An 18,683-nucleotide genomic window follows, 5' to 3' on the forward strand; every position below is an offset into this window, starting at 1 on the left:
ACACCCCGCAAGGAATTGCTGACTATGTTCTCGCACTAGATATCCAGAAAGCCTTTGACGACGTTAGTCAACCAGGCATCCTACAAGAACTCGCACTGGCCTTTCCGAGTCAGAAGGCTCAAGCCTTTATGCGGAACGTCCTCCAGCAACGCCCGATTCGTCTAAACCCCCAGGCACATCAGTTTACCATTTACTATCTCGATAGGGGGTGTCTTTCAGGGATCAATCTTGGGGCCCCTACTTTTCAATCTTGCGATGAATCGCGTAGCTCGTACTCTGGAGCAAGACACTGCCGCCCGGTTTGCTTTCTATGCCGACGATGTTGTGGCATGAACCGATGTCACCGATGTACCTTTCAAAGAGTCCATGCAGTCTGAACTGCGAGCTGCGATCTTCATCCTGGAGAACAACTTGTGCCGCTTCCGACTTCAGTTATCTCCTGCCAAAACGCAACTGCTCAGCTTCGACGGTAAGTGTGTAAAGAATAAAGACCAGATCATCTCTCTTCACGTAGGAGACACTCAAGCAAAATCTCATATTGGCACTATTAGTCTGCTGGGTTTTCCCATTATGAGTTACAACAGCCCGAAAGAATGGATAGCCTTCCCTAGGAAGACCTGGTGCCCTACTTTACACCTGATCACCCGGTTGTCCAATAAATATGGTGGGGCACACCAACACGCTTGTACATGCTCGCTCGTGTAGTGGCACAAGGGCAAATATGATACGGCTTACTGGTGTATGATCTATGTCCGTCTAATGTTAATGCCCTTCACAAGCTAAATTTCCATCTTCTCGGGGCGGTTAGTGGCCTTCCTAACTTCACGCGAGTCGATATTCTTCATCAAGTGGTCCCCCTTCCGCGCCTTCATACCCTTACAGAGGAAACCAAGCTGTGATTTCCGCATTATGTGGAGCATTCTCCCTAGGGACGAGTGCTTACCGAGTGGAATCAACTAAAACGTGATTTTAACCAAATGAACTTTCCACCGCCGATTCTCCGTGGGAGCGACCTTCGGATCGGCATCCCACGTCGCAGACCAATTAGGTAGGAGACATCATCAAACAGCCCGAGAGCAGTATGTTCGAATCCTGGCGTTAGAACATACCCTGGCGTTCGAATTACCTTTCTTTGCACCCTTCCTGATAAACTGTTCATTTTGTGCTGTTCAATAAATGATTGGCCATCGGCGAAGCCTCAGACATGCGATTCTATTTATAGTGCACGTCAACGCACGGCTGCTCCACACACGTTATTTGCCCGCTGAAACAGCTGTCATGCGAAACTATGTCTGTTCGACAACTTCAGGATCATTTTCAAAGTCTCCAATTTCGCTTAAATCTGCAATCTTCCCTGGGCTGCCCTAAGGTTCTCCGCTTTCTCCGAAACAGCGATTTTAGGCCTGCCACTGGTGCTCTATACGAAGCAGCCCCAAACGATTCAATAGTCTATCGCGGCAAAGCCCATTAGCGGTGGATATAAATGCTCTGCATGAAACCCCCCCTCCCCCCCAATTAGGTGCTAGAAAAAATATTCGGAAGCACGAAAAAGTTCAACTCCAGCTTCCAACCCCGTTAATCTTGGTTGTTGCCGTACTACACCACGGACAGTTTTAGAAGAATCATTGTGAATGCAGCACGTGCCACCGGAAAGGTCTTTTAGACATACCAATAACCTCTTCTCCTTACCTTTCTTGGCATCTGGCTTTTTCTCAACATTTTATTTGCTTTTATGGCGTATGTATGTTTTGCACTTCATTTTTAATGAACACTTGTTAGAGCGCAGTCTTTACGGCGAGTGCGTGGGTCCTGTTTTTTGTCCGTCTTGTACTATAACCAGCGCAATCCTCCACGCGTACTTAAAAATTCTTCCTTCAATACACCCCTGCTTTTTGGGTAGTGTGAGGCGCGAGTGGGTATTATCCTATCAAAAGCTAGCCGTCATCAAATTATGTGCTTAAGCCCGTTCATTTCTACCACGTACAAATCAATTTGTCACCGAGCATTCCGTCCGACAGTTAACTTTCCTTTTTTCTTTCCTCCCTGTAATTTTTTTGTCTTCTCCCTTTTTCTCTTTTTTTCTTCTTCTCTTTTTTGTTTGCTTGTCTTTTTTTAAACTTCCTATTCAGTTACCACTGTCAATGAGTGTTTTTTACAGAATTGAAGGCCGTTGCTGCCGGGCGACGCTGCACAAGCCCACCTATAGGCTTTGGCGGCCCCATTTTTGCTTCTGTATGTACACCTTGATAATAAACAAAGATTTTTATTACTGTAGAAAAAATCACGAAACATTATGAACCCCTCCATCTAACGACGATTATGGTTGAACGCGAAGTGCTCTCGTGATGAATTCTTTGGTGGGGCAATCACACACTGCGAGTATCTGGTACTCTAGAGGTGCGCACCACTTTTCTAGAATACCTACAGACACTCGTGTGTGCAATCCGTAGGCCTAATCTTTTGGTTTGGGGTGTATGGCTGGAGTCGGTGTCTGATGCTTGGCGTTCGCTTGGACCGTGTGGAAAGGGTGCATTCGGATAGATGCCGGTTTCATGACGCGGGGGACCTAGGTTTGATTCCGGCCATGGGAAGCCCTTTTTTCCATTCACTTCACCCACGATCATTCTTCTTCATCGTAACAGAAAGTTGGCTTCTCTGGAGGGCGCATTGGCGTACAACGGCATCAGTGGGGACAGTAAAGCTTTGCTGTAATATATTTCTTGGGGTATTACACGCTACGGGATGATGATGATGATGAATATACTTTATTTGAGTCGAGGTACTGATGTTAGGGCACCCGCCGAGCGGGAGGCATCCTTCGTCCGGGATGCCTTGGACTATGCTAGCCATCCGTGCCCTCTTCCCCAATCGACGCTGGTGTGAGAGTTCGGAGCTGGTAAGCAGCTCTCTACCGACTGCTCATAGGTAGGGTTGGGGTTTAGGGTGAGGGCAGGGGATTGCTGGCACTCTCATGCTATGTGGTACAGGGTGCCTGGTTGCGGGGAGGATTGGAATGTAGAAGGGTACAGAGTGGGATACATGGCATGGCCTACATGTCATGGTGGAATACATGGCCGCTCCTGCAGCGTACGTGGAACCACTTGTGCCGACATTGTCCTCACGCCACAGAGAAATAGACAGACAAGGAACCTTATTGGCGGTCCTGAGAAACTCCGATGACCCCCTTTTCAGGGGGGTGATCAAGCCGCGGGCCACTCCCACGTTGCGGCGGGAAGTTCAAATTTCAGCGCCGCATCGTGGGCTCTCTGGACACGCCAAAACTGATGTGAAAACACGGAGCTTCGTAGCGCATAGCTCCACTATTCTCTGGTGCAGCCATTGGAGACTGTCTGCAACGAAGGGCATCCCCGGAGCATCTGTTGTAAATTACGTTTCTGTCCAAATCTCGGGCAGTCCGGACTATAGCCGTCTGGACTGATGAAGTGAAATAAAGCCAAGTTTGGATACGATCCTGTCTGAAGCATGTGGAGTGTCAGAGCCTGTGGTTTGTTTAGTTAACGTGGGGAGGAGAGTAGACTCTCCTGTCAAGGTAGTAGTGCTTAGTTACCTCAATAAAGGTGCAAAGAATGTCTCGGAACTCGACAAACCTAGGTTCAGCAAGACCTCAGCTCGCATTCGCGTCCGCGCGGTGGGTTAGTACGCGCGCTTGGACGTGGGCGATGTCGTAGAGGTTGGCGAATGAATCAAGCTTGGAGTCGAGACGTGCCGGGAGCCACGTGATAGTGTGTGGATGGAGTACTCTGCCTTAAAGGATTCTATATTCTTCTTCGCCGGTGGAGCCAGAGGTGAATGCCCTGACCGCCGCCGTCGAATCAGTGAAGATTTGAGTTCTCTCTTCGTCCAGGAGTGCCAAAGCGATCGCTGCCTGCTCTGCCCTAGCCGGGGTAGAGCCTCTGATGGTGGCTGCGCAAGTGACCTGGCCTTCGTGGTTGACTACTGTTGCGACGAAGCTAGATGTGCGCCCGTACTGATAAGCATCCACGAAGCTGACCGTGTGAGGGGAGTTCTTAACCTGCCAGAGCAGTGCCACAGCCCTTGCTCTGCGTCCACCCGCATTGTGTTGCGGATGTAGGTTTTGATGAAATGGAGCAACCATGATGTTGTCCCTTAGGTACGTTCCACCACTACGGTGGGGCCGGCTCCCAAAACCGCGAGGATCTCCCTCCCTACGGGTATGCTGGAGCGGCACGATATTTGAGCCGTTTCCTGGGATTAAATGATTTCTTCAAGTATGTTACGTACACCCAGCTGGAGAAAAAGTTCTGTGCTGGAATTTACCGGAACTCCTTATGGTTCCTTGATGCTCTCGCGGATTAGCGCGTCCGACTTGTTCTTTTTGGATGCGTACCACTTGTGCATTGCAGCCACGTAGATGATGTGGCTCATGCAAAATGCCTACAAGAGTCTGAAAAGGTTATCTTCCTTCCAACCCCCCATATTATTAGAGGTTTTAGTGATCAGGCCGATCATCCACTTCGTCTTGGTTGTGATTTTACGGAGAGTGGTAATGTAACTCCGCTAGATTCAATGAACATTCCGAGTACCCTTAGAGTGTCTACCCTTGGAATGTGGGCACCACTCTTGGTGTGAAGCTTAATGTTAACCTCATCGAGGAGCTTCCACCCCTTGGATCTGGGACGTTGTCTGACCGGTCTGTAGAGAAGTAGCCCCGACTTTTTCGTCGAGCACCTTAGCCTTGTGGCCTCGAGGATTGTTTCGGTTTGGTCTACCGTCTCCTGGAGACTCGATTCGATTTCACCTTCGCTGCCTCTGGTACACCAGATGGCGATGTCGTCTGCATATATCGTATGATTAACTCTCTCGATACCAGAAAGGAATACGGACAGTTGCCTCATAGCCAGGTTGAACAATAAGGGTGAGATCACGGCTCCCTGAGGCGTCCCTCTGGGCCCGAGCGAGTACTCTTTCAGTTTGTTTTCTCCGACCTTTACGTACCTTTGCGACCCTCCAGGAACGACCCGACATAGCCGTGAAAGGCCTGGCCTAGGTTGAGTTCCGAGATGGGTTCTAGAATGCGCCTGTGCGATATGTGACCGAAAGCCCTTTCCAAGTCGAGCCCGAGAATGCCACAGATGTCCCTAGTATCGCTGTCTATGATTTGCGTCTTGATGCGGTTTATTGCACCTTGTGTTGTGAGGCCTGGTCTGAAACCGACGATGTTATACGGCAGGAGATCATTCTGTCCTTTGTGCTTTGCTATCCGATTGTTAATTACATGCTCCGTTGCCTTCCCGACACATGCGTGATAGAAATCGGTCTAGGATTGGACAGGTTAGGATGTTTGCCGGGCTTGGGAATTATTATTACGAGGGCTACTTTCCAGTCCCCAGTAATTTGCCCGTCTGCAAAGGCTTGTTGATTTGTTCTGTGCGCCATTGTATGGAGTAGTTTTCTGAGTTCCTGATAGCCTTATTCGCGACGTAATCGGGCCCCGGTGCAGACCTGGAATTGAGACATTGTAAGACCTCCCTGACTTCATAGGTTTTGAAGGAGCGTCTAGCTCGGGGCACGATCTACACTTGTACGTTGGGTAGTCGTTCGGCCCGGCCGTGCCCAACGGGAGGTAGCTGCAGGCCAGGTAATCCAGGATTTTCGGCACGTCTTCTTTTCGTGTGGCCTCATGCAAGATTTTCTCCAGTACTTTTCTGGTTGAACCTAATATTGCTTTCGTCTATCAGGTGCTTGACAAGATTCCACTTAGCACCCAACTTCATTTGTCCATCTACGGAGTTACATACCTTGTCCCACTGCTGTTTGTTTAATAACCAACAGTGATCCTCTATGGCCTTGTTGACCATCACAATCTTTTTTCTAAGGCGTCGATTGAGCTTTTGCGTTTTCCACCTGTAGGTTAGCGATTCTTTTGTTTCAAGAAGGTGCGCCAACCGACTATCGATCCTTTCGAACTCGAGGTCGGTGTGGACCTTCTTGGTCGCTGCCTTAATATCTCCCTGATCTGTTGCGTCCGTTCCCCCAACTTAGGTATCTTGCACTGCTCATGCTGGGAGTGTTCTTTCCTGATTTTTCTAAAGGCGTCCCAGTCAGTAATTACGAATTACCTGGTAGCCTTACACCCTATCTCCTGAATTGTCGCCAGAATGTTGTGGTCACTTCCCAGATTCTCAGTGAGATTTGTCCAGGATGCAGAATGGAAGCCCCTGACGAAACACAAGTCGGGAGTAGTATCCCTCGTACATGAATTACCAGTACTAGTCGGAAACGCCGAATCCACCAGAAGCAGAAGGTTGTGGTTGGTTGTGACCTGCCACAAGTCTACCCCTTTATGGGTGGACTGGGGGTAGCCCTACGCTTGGTGCGGGGCGTTTTAGTCTTTTGTACCAAAAGCGGACTGGACCCTGCCAGACTGACTGCCTTATTTATGATATTCGTGAACCTCTGTTTATGGTCGGTTGGCGAGCTGTACATGTTAAGAACAAAAATGCTGTTTTTAAGATGCCTTCCAGGTATAATTTCAATCAGCGAGTGCTCAACCATATAGTATTCGCAGCCGGTGTCGTGCACGATGAAAGTGAAGTGCTTTGCTACCAGGATACTGCTGTCTCTTTTCCCCTCACCCAGACAAGTGTGAGCTCTGTACCCAGGTAGCGAAACCTTGTCTGTCAGAGATTCCTGAACCAAAATAATGTGGGGCGTCTTCGATGTTGATCGAACAAACTGATTGAGGACATCCTTTTTCGGGGGAAGCCTCTACAGTTTCACTGCGAGACTTCTATATTATTGTGTTGGACAGCTATGTTGAATGTTATTAACGATTGCCTTTTGCCCCAGGAGGATGCACAAATTCGAAACTGCCGTGTCTATCCTGTCGCACCTGGCCACGAAGGTTTGAATAGATTTCACGACTTTGTCTAGAACTGCTAGCATTTTGCCCGTCGCCTTCTAGATCTTTTCAAAACGATGCTGTACATTAATTGCCCAGAAAAGTAGCGAAAACTGGAGAGAGACGACACAAGACAGAGCGCACTTTCAACAAACTTCATTAGAAAGAAACCAGATTTATATTGCCCACACTCTCACATACACGCTCATCCAAAAACAAGGAACAATCACCTCCTCCCCTCTGTGCATTACCACGCTATTAATACACATGCCACAGCGATTGCGCTTTCACGATAAAGCGCTGTCTTACACAAGCAAGTGCATCGCCTTTTTCGTAAGTGCGAGGGAGGGAGTGCTTACACAGCAGTCCCCAGCACCTGCTATTTCATTGGCCTCAATAATCTCGGGCTTCGTTTGGTTCCTATTCGTCGCTATAATATAACACTTATCAAACAGGGGGTACATTTGCAATCCCGACAGTGAATAGCCAAATGTCCTAAGTTGACAATTTTAACTATATTGGCATGTTCGCGAAGGCGATCATTGATACATCTCCTTGTTTGCCCCACGTATATCTCCTTGCAGTCTAAGGGAATGACATACACTACACACGTAGCGCAGTCAACGAACCTAACCCTGCGCTTGACTTCACAAGATGGTTTTTTGTCTTTACAGTAGCTCCTTTTGCACAAGTATCCAAACTTCAGGGGTGCCAAAAACACGACATTGACGTTAGTTGAGGCTCCAATTTTTTTTAACTGGTGCGATAGCTCATGCTTGTACGGAATGAATGCATTGTTTTGTTTTTGCTGTTCGTTTACACAGTCCCGCGCACGCAGACCCTTCTTTGATTATTTGAGCACATCATGCGTGCAGTGCCATGCCCGAAGTGGGCACGGCGGGCATGGCAGCGGCATGTCGCTAGCCAAGCCGTTCTTCTGCGTTGTGCAGGGGCTCTTCTGCGCAGGTTTGGCTATGCAGTGCTGCCACTTTCCAAACTCGACCTTGCCGATGCTTCAACAACCAGCTTATGCGGCAATGCATTTGCTGCAGCATGACGCAACAACGAGCGACATCCTCTTTTGTTCTTCCTCAGCTATCTCTGTCCAAGCCGTGACGTCAGCAGATACAGCGCCTATATATGAACCGCTTCTGAAATTCAATTTCAGTGGGCATGGCGGGCATGCCAGCGGCATGTCGCTAACCAAGCCGTTCTTCTGCCTTGTGCAGGTTGGTCCTTGTTTCGGTTTCTTTAAGAGCGATTCGCGCTTTGTTATAATTCTGTCGTTCCCCCAGCAGTGTTCTGTGATTGCTTACGAATGCTTTTGGGCCATGCGGTTGTTATTGTGCGGAGACATTGAATCTAATCCCGGACCTACTGTCGAAGAATTGCTTAAGATTTTAGTAGGTCAAGACGAATTGCGCAATGAAATCAGTGGCTTTAAAGGTATGTTTGTGGATATCAAACGGCGGTTCCTTGGTATTGAGAAACATATCACTGAAATTAAGAACAAATCATCCAAACTAGACGAACTTGACAATCCTATTTAAATATACCAGAAAGCAGTTAGCTTTCAGACAAATAACGTTACTGACCTCGAGGGTAGAAGTAGGCGCTCGATTTTAGTGGTTTTTGGTAATTCAGAAAGACCCAAAGAGACGGAAGCGGAATTGAAACAAAAAGTAATTGACGCAACGTTTAAAGATAAGTTTGGTGTCACGTGCAAATCGGTAAGGCGTATTTATAGAATAGGGAAACCAGGTACAAAAAGACCCGAAACCTTGTTATTTCAAGACTACAACGAAAAATCCGCTTATAAAAGATGTCAAAAAACTCAAGGAAACTAAAATATTCGTCCGAAACGACTACCCCAAGCAAACTTTGAAAAAACAAAAACTTCTTTTGGACCGTGCAAAAGACGAAAAATCCGAAGGAAAAAACGTTTATCTAGTTCACGATAAATTGCATGTTGACAAAGAAGTTTTCCCTTTGAACGAAACAGCGAACGAACGTAGACAAATCACTCGAAAAGAACAGCATGCGCATGCAGCGAACGCAGAAAGTGTTGTGAGCAGTGATCATGAAGGTAGTGATAATGGAAGCGCATTACATACGACCAACCAACGTGTAAGATTACAAAATCTAAACGCTCGTAGTATTACAAACAAAAAACTGAAAACCTTAAAGCTTTACTTCTAGCACACGATCCTTACCTAGTTGTCCTTACCGAGACGTGGCTTCACACGTCCGTCAGTGATGATGGCGTGGTGCCGCCCGGTTTCAAAATTTTTCGAAAGGACAGGGCAACTACGGGGGTGGTGTGGTGGTTATTCTGAAAGACTGTATAAGAGCTACGCTTCTATCTGATGTGCCCGATCTTGAGTGCTTGTGTTTAAACGTGGCACTTGGCGGCCAGGACTTCGTGTTGTACGCAGCGTACCGGACTCATGACTCAAAAAGCGCCTATATGACCAAATTGCATACGCACATGCTAAAATTCGCCGATCGAAAAGTAATATTAGCAGGATATTTCAATTTTTCTGGCATTGACTAGGAAAGATTAGAAGGAGGCTCTGAATCTGTCACTATTTCTTGTTTCTTTGATATTATGCTTGACAACAATCTTGTGCAAGTTGTGGTTGATCCTATACGTGTTGCAGAGTCAACATCTTTATTGCTTGATCTGGTATTTTTACATCGATCAATTGTTCAGTACGACGCGTCCGTAATCACTGGCATATCGGACCACAGTTTGGTTAGTGTTTTTCCCCTTGCATGTAAACCGTTTTATGGATACGCACGCCACAAAATCTGTTAAAAATTTGCGCACGTTCAAGATTCGCGCAATTTTTAGTTTTTGGATGATCATGTGGCCAACCTTTGTGGCGACAATGTGGAACCCCTTTGGGAGAAATTGAAGGCCATCTGTAAGTTTTGTTTAGGTACACTCATTCCGAACAAACTAAAAAAACGCACTAAGCTCAATTCGTGGGTCACGAGACCTACACTGCAGTTGAAACGGAAGGCTGAACGTAGCACGAAAAACAGGGTAGCTTCCCACCGACTACGGGAAGTTCGGTCTGCTTTACAAGCGATTCAACGCGAGAAGAGCTTTTATTTTAATACTACTCTGGCTAATTTTATTAAAGATGGCGCGCAGAAGTTTTGGGCCTACATTAGCTTTCGCAAAAAGAACGTAGAACAAATTTCCGTGAACGGTTCTCTGATATTGGATGCGAAAGCGATTGCTGATCATTTTAACTCCTTTTGTCATAGTGTTTTCTGTCAGTGTTCTCAGCTTGCGACTTTTGTACATGATCCAGATATTCCACCAGATAACATAATTTCATATGAAGAAGTTCGAAACAGGATTATTCAAATAAAAGTAAAATCTTCCGGTGGTCCATAGGGAATACCGAATGAATTTTGGCGACGGTACGCCAAGCCCTTGTCCAAATACCTTGTTACAATTTTTGAAGCTTCAATCCGTACTGCAACATTACCTAAAGAATTGAAAATAGCTCGTGCCAAGCCCATTCCCAGAAAGGGAGACCCTCTTCTTGTCTCCAATTATCGGCCAATGTCGATTATATCATCTTGTAGAAAAATGTTAGAACACATTGTCACAACATTCATATGAAAACACCTAGACCAGCATAACATTTTATCTCCGTACCAGCATTGTTTTCGAAAGGCTTCTCAACAACTCACTTATGTACAGTCATTCATTCTCTTGCATCTATGATGGATAAAGGCGGCCAAGTCGACGTCATATTCTTAAATTTGAGCTTTCGACTGCATCCCTCATGATAGACGTATGGTTAAATTACAGCTTATTGAACTTCCCAATTTTCTATTAGCCTGGGTTTCTAACTACTGTCTGACCACTCGCAGTGTGTGTGCATTAATGACCAAAATTCAATTCTTCAGTCGGTTACTTCAGGTGTCCCACACGGCAGTGTACTCGGTCCCCTACTATTCTCTGGGCGAGTCCCTCACTCGATCAGCCCAGCTTGTGTCCTGGCTGCTGCTGGCTGGCACCTGGATGCGAACAGCAGGAGGTCCCTTGGAGTGAGAGCGAGACCGCTTCCTGGAGCAATGTCTGGTCCTCAAAAGCTTGCGCCCCTTGGAAGATGAGCGCTCTTTCGACTGTCCTCTGGATTCGTTGCTGGAGCCGCCTCGATCACCTGAACGACTCCGTGACGTATGCACGCTACAGTTGTTGCTGCCGCCGTGGCCACGCTTGCGTCTCTCCCTACGACGTTGACGGACCAGGAAGGGCACCTGGTAACGTTGCTTACAGGCCTTGTCTGCTGTCATGTAAGGCCACCTGCAGATGGTGCATTTGGGAGAGCAGTCGTGTTTGTTGTCCGGGTTGTTTTCGCCACACCCTCGGCAGATAACGTCTTCGGGTGCCGGACATAAATCGGCTCGATGGCCGATTCTACCGCAGCGTAGCAGATATCGGTGTGTCTACGGTAGAGCGAGCGCTTCACGAGGCTTGGGCCATATTTAACATAATCCGGCACTTTAAGGCCACCGAAAAGAATTAAGATGGTGCTCGTATTCTTGATTCTTCTCACCTCGAGGGCAGTGGATTTGTTGGGCTGAATTATGAGGCGCGGTAATTCCTGGTGATCTATGGCGGGATCGAGGCCAGGTGTGGCCCCTTTGCACGAGTTCTCGGGTAGCAAAGTAAGCATTCACCTCGTAACTGGCTTAGTCGATGTTGATGTCCATCCCCGCAGCGAACCCATGGCGTTGCGTTTCGAGGGGGTGCTCGCTGCCATGATGTTCTACATCTTGCTTGGACATATTAAGACTTCCGTGACGTCCGTCTCCTGCAGGTTGGCTGCGGTTATTAGGGCTTGCGCGACCCTAAGATGGCCCACCTTCCTGATGTCCTGGCCTCCGCGGGGGTGAGCCATGATTCTAATATGCTCCTTGGCAACGCGGGCAGCCTCAAAGCGGCGTGGATACGTTTGTTTACGTTCGCCGAGGCAGGGCCCTTGTTCCCGCCTCGCAGTGCGGACGACGCTGCTCGGGCGCGTCCTTGCTAGCCGACTTGCTCTTGTTAATCGATGTTGTCCATCCGGCGCCGTTACTAAATTCCTCGGGGGAGATATCTTCCCCTACCACGGTGGTTTGCATGGCCATAACCATCGTGGCCTGGCCGATCGGGGACGCGCGAAGATTACCCGCCACGGGAAAAATAAAAACAAAGAGAGACTGCGGCAGCCTTCATGACAATGTATGCCATTTTTTTGAACACTTACATTTCAGGGTGGGTTCTGACCCCAAAACACCCCACCCCCTGCTGGTTAAGCCCCTGTTAGTAGCCATGACTGTTTTTACTTTTTGTACTTTGGTGATCAACCTGCTGCTTGGGACGATATAGCGAAGGTTTGGGAAGCCTCTGGAAGTGCAGACACAGGTTACAGAGGGCGAATGGAAGCGGCTTTATGATTCCACCAGAAATTGAGCGGTCACCCGTCATGCTACCGGCAGTGTTGTGAACAATGGCTCTTTAAAATGCAAATGCGCCCACGAAAAAATATCCGTCCAGTATGAATCCAGCCCTATCTGGAATCTATCGGTAAAATGTAACAGCGTGCAACAGTTTCAGGGAACCATTTTACGTCCGTGCAGCTTGCAAACAGGTATTCGCTTCACCTTTTTATAGAAACTGATAGACATAAGCATGTGTGAGTAACATATGTGACTCAAAGGTGCTTGTGTCCACCAATTTCTACCTCTCTTATACATTTTCTTAAAGGTATCTTTCACAGCCTTTCTAGTTTGACCGTTACATTTGGCTTACTTCAAGCCCTCATAAAGAGTAGAAGTAGCGAAGAGTAGTGCTAAGCTGGCTTGTGCCTGTTAAGTGCACCCACAACCACCGGCAACACGTGGCATGCGTAAGACGCTACCTTTCACGAATATGTTGTTTAGTGGCTTGGTTTGTATAAATAGTATTAATGTTGTCGTCTTGCACAGCTAGGTGGCCGCTCGAACGTTTCTGCAAATGATTAAGAAAGTGATATTTGGCCCCAATCATAGGGTCAAATACCACATCGGAGGGGCGATACCATATTCTGTAAAGGACACAATCATGGGGGGTTAAAGTCCTTTTTTTTACATAGGTGACGGAGGTAACAGCTCCTCAACAGGAGTACTGCGGCTGAATGTAGAAACATTTTGTCTCACGAAGATGGCTTTTTCAGTGAAGACTATTAGAGAACCTTCGGAAAGGCAGTGCATCGCAAGGCCTTGAATTCGATAGCCTTGAGTAAACCCAATTGTTGTAACCTTGCAAAGTGTTTTGTTTTGGGTGTTCAGAAGACTGGGCATGACAGAGGTGACAGGTGCAAGACGCTTTGTTGAGGCTGACAAGGGCCGATAATGAGAATGCATTGATCTTATCTGCGAAAGAGAAACGGAAAAAATGAATGTCCCACAATTCAACGCAAGGAATGAATGAATGACAGGCATTTTGGGGGCGAAGCTCCTCTTGATCGGGCCCTGTCCCATCCCTTGTTGCTGCTGTATACGGCATGGCACATTAATGATGATTGTGGCAGGATCCCCCTAGGGATTAGCCAACCAAAGATTGGCCGAAGAGGATAAAACGTTCAACGCGTTCGTTGCTACCCAACAAGGAGAAGAGGAAGAAGAAGAGGTTGTCGTTCGTCGCTTGCGAGCTCAAGACACGTACCGGGGGTACACGACACAAGACGCTCTGCAGAAGGCTACGGCCAAGGTGGCCAAAAAGTCACACACCGAATTCACCAACTTACCCATGGAGATTCTCATCGTCCAAAACAACCCCTACATAACCACCACAAACATCGACCTCTTCGACAGGTTTGTCAACGGAGCGGTGGAAAGCTTGACGTGTCGAGTCTTTATATGATGTGCGGGGGAATGTTTCACGGTTTAATCCATAAGCATTTTTGCTTCGCCCCTCTCATCATCATTCACTTCGTGGAGATGGCGGAATTTTTTTCCGGGGACCGGAAAAAACGACTGCAGAAGGAAAGAAAGAAAATATTGCACAACCAAGGAGAAAATATGAAGAGGAGAAAAAGAGAAGAAAAAGTACAGAGCGCGGGACAAAAACAACAGTTCAAAGTTTTTGAGCTGTCTATGTCAAGTCCTTTAGTGTAGATGAGTTTACCGTCCGGTGCGAGTGCATGCCCTCCGTTCCATATGACAGGTGACATGCTACATCACAAGGTAGGAGAAGATAATTATCTTTTGGCGCCAATTTAGAGCGGCCGTGCTTGCTGGTCCATTACTCACCGTAAGGCGTAGTCGCTGTGCTCACTGACAGTTTCGCCATGACAGAAGAGGCCAAGGTCCAAGTGTTCAGAGAGAGTGCGAAAATCTGCGACATGGTTAAACCTAGCATTCCGCATAATTACCGCCTGTCAGACGAGACATTTTATTCCGAGATTTCTTATATTTTAATGGCTAGCATGATGAGTGGCTGAAGGCCGCCAGGATTTTAGTAATTCCAATAATGTGAATCAGTCTTCGCACCTGAAAAGATCTTGCCCTTGACTACCTAAAATATTATAATCCTGGGGAAAAGACCGCCAATACAAGAGTATTTTAGCTAATGCAGCTGAATTCATGGACGGTCTTGTCGCACACCGTGGGATAGATGCCAAAGGCTACCAGAGACTTCAGGCGCGAGCGTGGCAGATCACGGCCGAAAGGCCTTTCCTTTAGAGATAAAGGTAAAATAAACCCCGACACAGCCAAGTTAACAAAGAAACAAAAAAATCACTACGGTCGAAGCCGAGGGCAACAAGAAGAATTGGGCACGCAAAAACAACCTTTGTTCTTCAATCGCAACAAACCGCAAGATTTGCAATAACAATGCGCTGATTTTCAGATCGCTACAGCTTTACAGGAGTGACTAAAACAAAGATTGGCGGATGCCATACGTAGGTGGCATACGAGTTAAAAAAATACGGAGCGTTTGTACGTGCGCATGCTTTACGGTGGACATAAACTTCCTTGTGGTATCAACCATTACACGGAAGGGTCGTGGTTCACTTAGGCCGACATGTTTACATTCGCGGTTTGTGCAGCGAAGATTGTCCAGCTGTCCTGAACGCTGTTGAGACGCTACCAGGGTCAAGTGAAGAAAACGTGACATCCGCATGAGCTGCCGAATTTGTGGCACCAGTCACTTTGGGGTCTAATTGGCGCGGCGCGGAATCCAGCGTTCTGTGGTGTAACATAGTAACCACCGGCGCGTCCTGGTAGAAAGCAGTCGCAGCAGCTGCGGCAGTCCTCCGAAAATCAGGAATACAACCGAATAAAGCTTATCGTTTTAAAATTTCAATGTCTTGACATCACAACCTTTCAGTTCAGGGCACTGTTTCGACAGTGATTTATAATTCGGTGGCCACTATGGGCTTTGCTCGCGGTTTATACGGTGATTAGTATACCGTATATAAGAATGAGTGCGCTTTGAAAAAACATGCCGTAGGAAGAAAAAGCTTGTGCTTTGAATGGCTGAGAGTAGCATCAACGGTTTTTTCTACCAGCTTATCCCGAGTCCGCCATGTGTCCCCACCCCTCGTAACAATATCCCCATCGGTTTTTAGTAGGTTCGATCAGCTGTTCTTTATTAAACTCCTAATTTAAGCTTAATATTTTGCTGGAGTTGGCGCGTTCACAGATAACTTCTGGCTGCAGTTGAAAGCCCAGATGGTTCATTACTAAAGTGGTGGCATATAAGGATTACGGAGTCATTTAGGAACAACATTTTAAGGGCCTGATAATGTGAGGAAGCGTAGTAGCTGTTGACATGAAAGATCCCCTCAATTACTTTGTCAGCGAGACAAGAGACCCAACGAAATGAAATTGTCAATCCAGCCTCAATGAGGACGGGAGTTAAAGCCATGCTTGATCATAAAGAAAGATTGTCAAATGTGACGGAGCGTGTAATGCTGGTCGTTAATGCGTGGTTAGTTCATTTATTGCGAATACCGCAGCTCTTCTCATTCTGGTGCGGGAATTTCAGACTATTCAAATGTGATATAAGTGAATAGGTTGGTGACAAAACCAGACATAATTTTGTTTGTAGGTGGTTTCTTCGGCGGGCGTTGTAGGTTCATTGTTGCAATAGACAAGCCGGGAAAAGTGTTTTATATTACTGACATAAAAAAAATCAGTTCAATTTCCTCACTTTTTGCTTCATGTTCTTTTTTATTTTGTTATGATGTCACCTAAGCACATCGAATGAGCTTTTGAATGCAGACGTATGTTCGTCCAGTTCCTGACCACGTTATACAAATAAATGATAACCAGGGGCCGGATATTTACGCGTTAAAAAAGAGCGTTTTAGGTGTCGGAAATAGGCAGAAGAAACAACGCTTTCGGCTTCCAGTGGCGTAAATATTGGCACCATAATTTTTACAAAAACGCAAATAATAAATAACAAACGAAAGGAAAACCAAAAATGTTACTGTTTACGATATCACAAAGGTGCGAAAACTTGATGATAGCCGTTCAGTTCTCCCATATTACCACTGGAGTAATTGCGATACATAGCTCTAGTTCAAAGAACGCACTGCTCATATTCACGTTCAATAGGAACTGTCGCTTGCTCGAGCATCACATGTAATGAAACAGGCATGAAGAAGAATAACTGAGAGGTGAAAATACTGATTACAAAAAGGCTACTTTATGTCTGCCTGACGCAATTTATTTAGGACACAATAAGAGCAGAGAATAATAAACTCGAGAGACGACGATTTATCCGGGAATGAACTAATCCTAGATGAGAACTGTTAGGTACAAATCTAGCAACTTTGTCATATACACTGACATTAGCGGAACTGTCCAGGCAAGACACTCCAACACGGAAAATACACTTCAACACATTTGAAGAGCGTTTTCGAAAGGTATTTAGCATCCGAAGAATTTTTTGAAGAAAATGCTTATTTAAATTCCCGTCGGCAGTGTGAATTTTAATGCGTAAGGAAATACAGCTGTGCAGTGAGGTTTCGCCGTTGCTTTTAAATATTGCAATGATGTGCTAAAAAGGCGTATTCAATGCTCAACGGTTCTGTTGAAAATAGAGTTGGATGTGAGCAGGCTTCTAGAAACGCGGCTGCTGCTGCACATGCTTGATGAAATCTGTTTGGAGAGAAAGCGGAAGGTTTCAATGCTCAATGGTTGCGTTGAAAATAGAGTTCGATTTGATCATGCTTCTAGAAACGCGTATGCGGCTGCACATGCTTGAAGAAATCTGTTTGTAGAGAAAGCGGAACATTTGAAGCGTTGAAAAAAGTTGACTTAACGCAATCTTTATTTCTACACACAGCGGCCTGCTGTTCTTGTTGTTGTATTCCTGTAAATTATATGTCCACTGTGAAGTATTTAGGTCTGTATTTCGATAGCGACCTTTCTTGGAATTCCCACTAGCTTATGTGTGTAAAAAAAGTCGTGCTGTATAATCTTTGTTGTACAAATTAAGAACATTTATTCCATTTTCGCTGCGAAAAGTTCTTGTACATTCCCTTTGTTATAGTGTGCTTAGGTACGGTATCACAGTATATGGTCACTGTGCTTTACGTTTGATAGAGCGAATCAATTCCATTTTGCGTTTTTTGCTGCGTGCCATTGCATATGACTTGTGTACTGAGAAAGATGACAATGTATTCAAAACCTTGACGTTGCCCGATTTTACCTCGCTCCTAAACGAAACGATTATTTTAAAACATTTTCAAAATAACACATTCAAAACTTGTTAAACTCCTGCTCGGTCCCGGAGACGGAAGCAACGTTACGCAATTCCTCGTTGTTCCACAAGGTACGGGAAAAGAACACGTGGTTATTATGTGCCAGCTATATTTAACACTTTGCCATCTGACTTTTTTGGGCATGCTTCGAAATATAAACTGAAAAAGGCTTTACGGCGCATGCGTTAGAGCTTTCCAGAGATTTTGTGAATACCGCATGGTTATCTGTTCTTGGTTGGTACTCTGTGCTGTTATATATATACTTTTTTTAACGCTTGTCGCCTCCCAGGCTCTGGCAGAGAAGCCCGTTGCGGCTTAGGTAGGCCTGATAATGTACATGACTTTTGTTTGACTAATAAATATTACGTTTATTATTATTATTTGAATTCTTAATGCTTGCGTTGAAAATAGAGTTGCATATGAGTATGCTTCTAGAAACGAGGATGCGGCTGCACATGCTTGAAGAAATCTGTTTCGAGAGAGTGCGGAACATAGCCTATAAGAATCACTGTTTAAATTGTGGAAGCAATAGTAACCTTGGATTACCATCTTCAGATTTTCAAATGAAACATTGTGCCACTTGTCGCTGCATCCAGTTCCACCGCTGCTAGAAGCAGTTTTCTGAGGGCTGGTTGAACTATAGAACTAGGATTAGCCTAGTAGAGTTCATAACAGTCAATTCCAGCTGCCCGGTAAACGAATAACGATCTCAAACTCTACTCGAAAGTGAAGGTTGAGGCTAAATAGTGTCCACATATGCGCCGATTTTGAGAATAAGCATTAATATACACTTATAGGTATTTAGGCGCAAACGCCATAATAGGCCTTTTATTGGAACTACAAAAACAACATAAATCCCCTTCTTTACCTCTAATTTATGCTCATATATCAAAGCGGCGCGATAGGGGTGTAAGGAAAAAAAACAGGCATTTGCATAACATCCGGTCTGTGATCATAGCCCTCCTCTTCTAGCGCCTTTTCTCCCTCCACGTGCCCTCACCGTTTACATTCATTGTCACCTTTCCACACTTATGTTT

General features: G+C 46.1%; 1 protein-coding gene across 1 annotated transcript in view; it reads left to right on the forward strand.

Moving 5' to 3' along the window:
- The first annotated feature begins 8,063 nt into the window (after window positions 1-8,063).
- The window catches only part of LOC144153817 (sodium-coupled monocarboxylate transporter 2-like), a 109,069-nt gene continuing 98,449 nt past the window's right edge, over window positions 8,064-18,683 (forward strand). The window contains exon 1 of the mRNA XM_077685548.1: window positions 8,064-8,112. Coding sequence (XP_077541674.1) covers window positions 8,077-8,112 — 36 coding nt within the window. The 5' untranslated portion in view covers window positions 8,064-8,076. The remainder of the gene's footprint in view (window positions 8,113-18,683) is intronic.

The sequence above is a fragment of the Haemaphysalis longicornis genome, unplaced genomic scaffold (genome assembly GCF_048455015.1).
Source record: "Haemaphysalis longicornis isolate Haplotype H1 unplaced genomic scaffold, Haemaphysalis longicornis Haplotype H1 scaffold_9, whole genome shotgun sequence".
Lineage (NCBI taxonomy): Eukaryota > Metazoa > Arthropoda > Arachnida > Ixodida > Ixodidae > Haemaphysalis > Haemaphysalis longicornis.